At 36.3% G+C, this 8136-nt stretch overlaps 1 protein-coding gene across 1 annotated transcript in view; it reads right to left on the reverse strand.

Moving 5' to 3' along the window:
* Positions 1 to 5702, reverse strand: part of LOC106460473 (tyrosine-protein kinase transmembrane receptor Ror-like) — a 23928-nt gene extending 18226 nt beyond the window's left edge. The window contains exon 1 of the mRNA XM_022387210.1: positions 5618 to 5702. Coding sequence (XP_022242918.1) covers positions 5618 to 5702 — 85 coding nt within the window. The remainder of the gene's footprint in view (positions 1 to 5617) is intronic.
* Between the last annotated feature and the right edge of the window lie 2434 nt (positions 5703 to 8136).

Genomic DNA, 8136 nt, shown 5'->3' on the forward strand with positions numbered 1-8136 from the left:
ACAGCATAATAAACTATAAATAGTATTTATTTATCTTCTATACAGACACTGTACAGTTACTAACAGCATAATAAACTATAAATAGTATTTATTTATCTTCTATACAGACACTGTACAGTTACTAATAGTATAATAAACTATAAATAGTATTTATTTATCTTCTATATAGACACTGTACAGTTACTACTTCTGCTAGAAATCCTGCTTAAAAGAATTTCAATTTGAGGGTAGACAGGTAGAGATCCTGATGAGTAATATAATTGAATCGGGTATACGCGCGTCCCACACTTGGTACTGCTGGAGCACACAAACTTAGCTAATAAAAAGGAAAAAAAAAAGGTACTCATAGATTAATTGACTCTACTCCGGCCTAAAATAATTTCAAGGGCCGCGGCTATTGAGGATTCCCTCTTGTTTATTATTATAAAGATATTTTTCAGTGATAGCCTGGTATATGTATTTAGGACTAACTTAAGTCACCTAAGCTGATAGCCTAGTATATTTACTTAGGACTAACTTAAGTCACCTAAGCTGATAGCCTAGTATATTTACTTAGGACTACCTTAAATCTCCTAAGCTGATGGCCTGGTATATGTATTTAGGACTAACTTAAATCTCCTAAGCTGATAGCCTGGTATATGTATTTAGGACTAATTTAAATCTCCTAAGCTGATAACCTACTAAATTTATTTAGGACTAATTTAAATCTCCTAAGCTGGCCGAACCTCGTGAGATATTGGTTTTATGACCGAAAATATAATTAACAATGAGGTACTCACTGATGTATTTTAATCCTTTTAAGTACGACCAGTATATTTAATTACATATACTAATTACTGGGTTGATTTTTGTTTTATTTTTCGATCTAAGTCAGTAGCTTGCTCTGATCGGGAGTTAATATTAAAATAATAATTGATTATTTACCTTCTTTAGAGATATGGTATAGTTATTAATAATACAATAAGCTGTAAATAATGCTTTTAGTATAATAAGCTGTGAATAGTACTTATAGCATAACAAGCTGTAAAAAGTGCTTGTAGTATAATAAACTGTAAATATTGCTTATAGTATAATAAACTGTAAATAGTGCTTGTAGTATAATAAACTGTTAATACTGCTTATAATATATTAAGCTGTGAATAGTACGTATAGCATAATAAACTGTGAATATGCTTATAGCATAATAAACTGTGAATAGTGCTTATAGTATAATAAACTGTGAATAGTGTTTATAGTATAATAAACTGTGAATAGTGTTTATAGTATAATAAACTGTAAATAGTGTTTATAGTATAATACACTGTGAATAGTGCTTATAGTATATTAAGCTGTGAATAGTGCTTATAGTATATTAAGCTGTGAATAGTGCTTATAACATAATAAACTGTGAATAGTGCTTATAGTATAATAAGCTATGAATAGTGAATAGAAACCCGGTTTCTAGCGTTGTAAGTCCGTAGACACGCCGCTGTGCCACTAGGGGGCCGTTATTAATGAAAGATCAGAATAATAAATCCATCTTCTTAATATTTCAGTTTTTATTTTTCTTTATTTTTTCTAAACAGCAGTTCGCTGAAGGAGTGACTGTATTACTTACAGGTTACTACTAAGTGTTACACTACAACGCCCCCCAGGGGCACAGTAGTGTGTCTGCGGACTTACTACGCTAGAAACCGGATTTCGATATCCATGGTGGGCAGAGCACAGATAACCCATTGTGTAGCTTTGTGCTTAACATCAAACAAACAGGCACTGCAACACAATGCTTAAACACCTGCATGTTTGTACAAAAGACTGTGTGCGCATATAAAACACCCCTAATTTTGAAGTGATAGGCTAGCTAGAATGCACCTCACCACCAACTCTTGGGCTACTCTATTCGAATAGAAGGATTTGACCATCACTTTTATAGCGTACCAACAGCCCTAAAGTGGGGATTGAATTTTTTGCGGTAACGGAAGGCGAACCACGAATCTTCGGATTTACATTTCGGCACACTAGTCACTAAGCCACGCCCAGCACAACATCGAGTCACTTTATGAATAGAGTACGTTTAAAATAACTCCTTGAAGTACAAGTAGCCTCAGTATAGTTACACTGCTAACGTCAAGGAATTAGAAGTTTCATATATCTCTCATGACATCAGTTTAGTTTGGTTTTGGATTTAGCGCAAAGTTACTAGAAGGCTATCTACGCTAGCCGTCCCTAATTTAACAATGATAAACTAGAGGGAAGGCAGCTATTAAACACCATGCACCGCCAACTGTTGGACTACTCCTTTACCGACGAATAGTGAGATTGACCGTCACATTATAACGCCCCTACAGTTAAATGGGCAAGCATGTTCAGTGACGGGGATTCGAATCCGCGACACGCAGATTGCGAGTCGAGCGTCCTAAGCCATGCTAGGCCTCATGACGTCAGAGAAAGCGATGTATCACGTTCTGTTTTCTTTATTGGTTAAGGAACGTTGAGATTTTCTATCAATTCGCAAAACATTTTAGTAATTTACACATCGTTCACTCTGTTAGTCCACCATGCCTGTGTTTTAAACGCCGTTGTGTCAAAACAGAAATAAAATACCATACAGGTAAATTATTCGTGGCTTCGTATTTCGGCACTAGCCCTCAAACGTGTTTATTAACTACTTTTGTTTCTAATATTACATACGACACATTAGCTACGATAACTTTATAAAACTTAAAGTTCGGTAGATTTTGTCTAAAACCGTCTTAGAATGTTGGCGAACTTTTATTCTTAAACTAACAAAAAAGTAAAATTCAATAAATTAGCTTTGAAGTTACTGTAGCGTGAGCAGCACATGTCGTTACATTCAACAGTAGAAATACACTAGATGAATTCGCAAATAATTCAGAAAACGTCAACAACTCATTAGTGAGCTTACAATTCACTAAGCATGAAAACTGAATTAAACCAACGTTGTAATTTCAATCTCCTGGAACAATACGATACCAGAAGCTAATTCTCCAATTGCCCCCCCCCCCCCAGTGGCACAGCCGTATGTCTGTGGACTTACAACGTTAGAATCCGGGTTTCTATACCCGTGGTGGGAAAAGCACAGATAGCCCATACTGTTGCTTTCTGCTTGACTTCAAACAAATAACAAAATCAATTCTCCAATCTGAAATAGAATGAAAGGACAGTTTGGCTTCCCTAACAAACACCAAATGACCAATACTTCAATGTCTTAAGAATCTACAATTAAAATAATTTGGCACTTAGAGAAACTATATCCTAAAATCCTGCTGTTGGTGAAACCACAAAGGTGAACAGAATTTATTCTCATGAGTCATTAAGGATGGTCCCCCCTTTTCCTAAAATCCTGCTGTTGATGAAACCACAAAGGTGAACAGAATTTATTCTCATGAGTCATTAAGGATGGTCCCCCCTTTTCCTAAAATCCTGCTGTTGATGAAACCACAAAGGTGAACAGAATTTATTCTCGTGAGTCATTAAGGATGGTCCCCCTTTTGGATGAATGCTAAAAAACATCCAGTGAATATTGAAAATCATTTATATTTTGTACTAAAAAAATCTGCTGTCTTCCTCAGTTTTAAACAACCGACCAGAACGAAGGTAGCCAGCCAATCAGCAGCAGCTTTATCACCCCCCCTCCCCACCATCCACGCTAAGGGATTTACTACCACTGTTATAATGTACCCACAGATTAAAGTAGAAGGAGGATATTTTTGTGGTATCGCTTGGATTCAAAACCGACTCGCCAGCTTCGAAATCTAGAGCTCTACCACAGGACCAATCAGCTTCCGCCAGTTTATGAAGTATCAATATACTATATAATGCTCTATTACTTTGTTGTATTTCAGAATTTTCGCGCAAAGGTATGCAAAGGGATGTCTTTGCATAGCCATCTCTAATTTTGAGCGAATAGATTAGAGGAAATACAGCTAACCACTACTAACTCATGGGCTACTCTTTTCCGATCGGCCCGGCATGGCCAGGTAGTTAGGACACTCGGCTTGCAATCTGCGGGTCGCAGGTTCGAATCCCCGTCACACCAAACATGTGGTGGCGTTATAATGTGACGGTCAATCCCACTATTCGTTGGTAAAAGAGTAGCCCAAGAGTTGGCGGTGGGTGGTGATGACTAGCTGCCTTCCCTCTAGTCTTACACTCCTAAATTATGGACGGCTAGCGCAGATAGCCCTCGTGTAGCTTTGTGCGAAATTCAAAACAAACATACTTTTCCGATCGAGTAGTTGAACTCGACCGTCATTCTCATATCGAATCCACAGCTTAAAGTGCGGGCAATATTTTATGGTATTGCACGGATTTTAACCCGGTTCGCCAGCTTCGAAATCCAGAGCTGTACCAGAGGTCCAAACCGCTGCGAATTTGTTGGGTTTTTAGTTGTTAACTAAGGGACGAGATTACTCGCCTAATAAAAATCTTTAGCGCGAAACAGATTATTATTTCTACAGAAAGGTTTGAACCTTGACCCCATTATTTGATAGATTATGTCTTGCAAAGGAGTTGGAGAATTACGGCTAGAAACTTTTTAAAATTGTTACATATACGTTAGTTGCCTGCGCAGAAACAATAGAAACTACGACTCTTTCTGCGTCTCATGATTTGCCTCAGCTTCTCGATGTTTTATATATAATTATGATCTGGTTAACCGATAAAGTTTTGTGAATGCATTTTGTTCTTACCTGCAGAGCTTACTAAACTGCACAACCTATTAAACCTACAGAGCTTACTTAGGCCTTTTAACTTAAAGGTTACAGTTATACGGATAGCTTTGGACCTTGTGTTTTTTAATATTCTTTATTGATATTGTTTTAATTCCTATTACAAAGTATTAGCATGTGTAACACAAAAGGAGTGGGTAGAATCTTGTGATACCATAGAATACCCCTCCCCGAATGGCACAGCGGGATGTCTGCGGGGTTACAACGCTAGAAACCGGACTCCGATACCCGTGGTTGGCAGAGCACAGATAGCCCATACTGTTGCTTTGTGCTTAATTTCACACAAACAAACCAAAACATATCCCCACCTCCTCAGTTTAAGCTCTAGGAACATTTTAAAGAGTCGTAACCAATATCTTAGCGTGGATGGATGCTTACTTATCCCTGGTCAGTAGTTCAAAATTAGGAATGGTGGCAGATAGCCTTAGTAGCTTTGCAATAAATATGTGTTCATGAATTGATTATTTATTATAAATAAATAGACGTAAATCATTCGTTTCAACTTTTATACAAAGTTTCAGATTTATGAGCCGTGATAACTGTTTACGTAGAAAAAAAAGTTACATAAATGTTACTTAATATAATACAAAATGACATCCTTTGATGTAATTTATGTTTAATATTAACATGTTGTGTTGTCACATACACACCTGGTTACTTTTATAGATTTTGTGATATTATGAACCCATGGGTTTAACTTGTCAGGGGTAAAACTGAGGACTTATAACGCTAAAATTTGGAGTTCGATAGAGAATGTGGGCACAGCGCAGATAGCAAATTGTGTAGCTCTGAGCTTTAAAAAAACAGCAACTACACGAATTTGTTTTTCACTAAAATGATAAACTGTCTCTTATTCACAATTCCGGTAAACAGTAATGTTTTCATACCTTTATATACTTCACTGAAACAACCTTCTCCAATAAGCTCCATGAAAGTAAGACTTTCTCCAGGAATTTCCAAGTCTCGTATCATCTTCAAGAAGAGGTTGTCTGGAGAGTTGGAATAATAGTTTGGGTTAGTAAGGTACTGCAGGGTGACCTTACTTAATGACGTGGCTGAGATGGCGTGAGGGCGCTTTCGTCGACTGCACTGATACGTTCGGCGTCTCCAACAAAAGAACATCGAGACTCCAACGATAACAATTAGCAAGAGAGTAAAAAGACTTCCATAAAGAACGGAGGGTTGAGGGTTGAAGTAGTCAGTGGGCATGTCTCCAGAACTATCAGGTTCCTATGAGAGATCATAATGACAAAATTATTTACCTTTTCTGTTTATACAGGGCTTTTGAGTTGCTGTCAAGTATAACAATGACAGAATTATTTATATGTTTGTCTATACTGAAAGTTTTCAGTTGCTGTAAAACATAGCAATGATGAAAATATTTACTTGTTTGTCTGTACTGGAACTTTTGAGTTGCTGTGAACTATAATAGTGACAACATTATTTATCTATTTCTCTGTACCGGAACTTTTGAGTTGCTGTTAATTATAATAATGACAAAAGTAATTACCTGTTTGTCTGTACCAGACTTTTATGTTGGTGTAAGATATACAAATGACAAAGTTCATTATATGTTTTATATAGTTGAGCTTTTGAACCTGTAAAATATAACATTTAAAAAATTATTTACCTGTTTGTTTGTACTGGAACTTTTGAGTTGCTGTCCAATGCAACAATAATAAAATTATTTGCCTGTTTGTTTGTACTGGAACTTTTGAGTTGCTGTCCAATGCAACAATAATAAAATTATTTGCCTGTTTGTTTGTACTGGAACTTTAGAGTTGCTGTCCAATGCAACCATGATAAAATTATTTGCCTATTTGTCTTCTGTACCGGAACTTTTCATAGCTAGATAGTTCAGTGGTAAAGTGTTATCTTACAATAATGGACGTAGCGTGTACATCTATCTATGTATGTGACCGAAATAATAAATACAATGTAGCGCCATCTATTGAATGGCACTACAAACAATAATCCATAAATAAATTTACACTTTGGGTATTCAAGACTCAGAAAATTATAAAAATAACTACGGTATGTGCAACAAACATTTTTTTAATCAAAGAATACAAGTTTAAATAAAAGTACTCTCCTCACAACAAGAACACGACTTTCACTAGGACTGTACGTGAGGGTTTGATTATATCTTTATTGATGTAATTTGTAAACATATTACTACAAAAATGGAGTTCTTAAAATAAAAAAACAATTTTTTCAATAAAGGGTCCTACTTTTAAAATATAAAAACATTACAATCAGCAGAATCCGAACACTTTTCTCGTGCAGTACTTCCAAGAAAAATCCTTTTTTTTAAGAAAATGTTAACTTTTTCTTATTATCTTTTTAGTGAGGTATGCAAAGCTACACGAGGGTTATCTGCGTTAGCCGTCCCTAATTTAGCAGTGTAAGACTAGAGGGAAGGCAGCTAGTCATCACCACCCAACTCTTAGGCTACTCTTTTACCAACGAATAGTGGGATTGACCTTCACATTATAACGCCCCTACGGCTGAAAGGGTGAGTATGTTTAGTGGGACAGGGATTCGCACCCGCGACTCACAGATTGCGAGTCAAGCGTCCTAACCACCTAGCCATGCCCGGCCTACGTGAAGAGACCAAGGGGTCGAACTTAATATATATCCTAACTCGTGCAAGTCCAGTAAGAGTAACAGTACTAGCACACTTTGTCTGGGTCTCTATTATAAGAACTTTTGAAAGCGAATGAAAGCGAAGAGGAATGTATAATAATATGTCAACCATACCTTATCTGCTATATCTAGTGCCGACGAGGTCTTTTGCCCAATACCAGAGCCTTTCAAGCCGACTGAGATACAACAGATTTCATACTGGCTGAGATTCTACTTATATTAGTAAAATTGCTTAAAACTACTGTTGCGGTTTCAGCTAGATTAAGTTGGTGAAGTGTAGTTTTTCATCCTTTTTAGTTATGTCGCAACATATCAGACTTAGGGTAAGAATTTTTAATACTATATTATTTAGTTATTTTAACACCCCGTGTTATTAATTGTTATTTTTTTTTAAATTATCCTGGTCATTATTTACAAGAAATGGTGAACTAGCAAGCTAGCCTTGTTGATGGAGCGGGTCAACATTAGAATTTATTAATACGAACTTTTTAGTGAAAGTAAAAAAAAAAAAAGAAGTGTACAGTAATTTGTCAGTCACACAATATCTGTTATATCCAGTGCCACGGAGGATATTTCGCCTTATACCAAGGCTCATTAGGCTGGCTGGGATATGACAGACATAAAAGTGTATGAGACGCTAATTATATTAACACGAAACTCTGAAACATATCTTTTTCAATCTCACACAAAACCTTTATAAGGCAATAATCATTTATCGTAAAAGATCTGAAGTTTTTCTAAGTTTACCAACGTTTTATAA

The sequence above is a fragment of the Limulus polyphemus genome, unplaced genomic scaffold (assembly GCF_000517525.1).
Source record: "Limulus polyphemus unplaced genomic scaffold, Limulus_polyphemus-2.1.2 Scaffold777, whole genome shotgun sequence".
Taxonomy (NCBI): domain Eukaryota; kingdom Metazoa; phylum Arthropoda; class Merostomata; order Xiphosura; family Limulidae; genus Limulus; species Limulus polyphemus.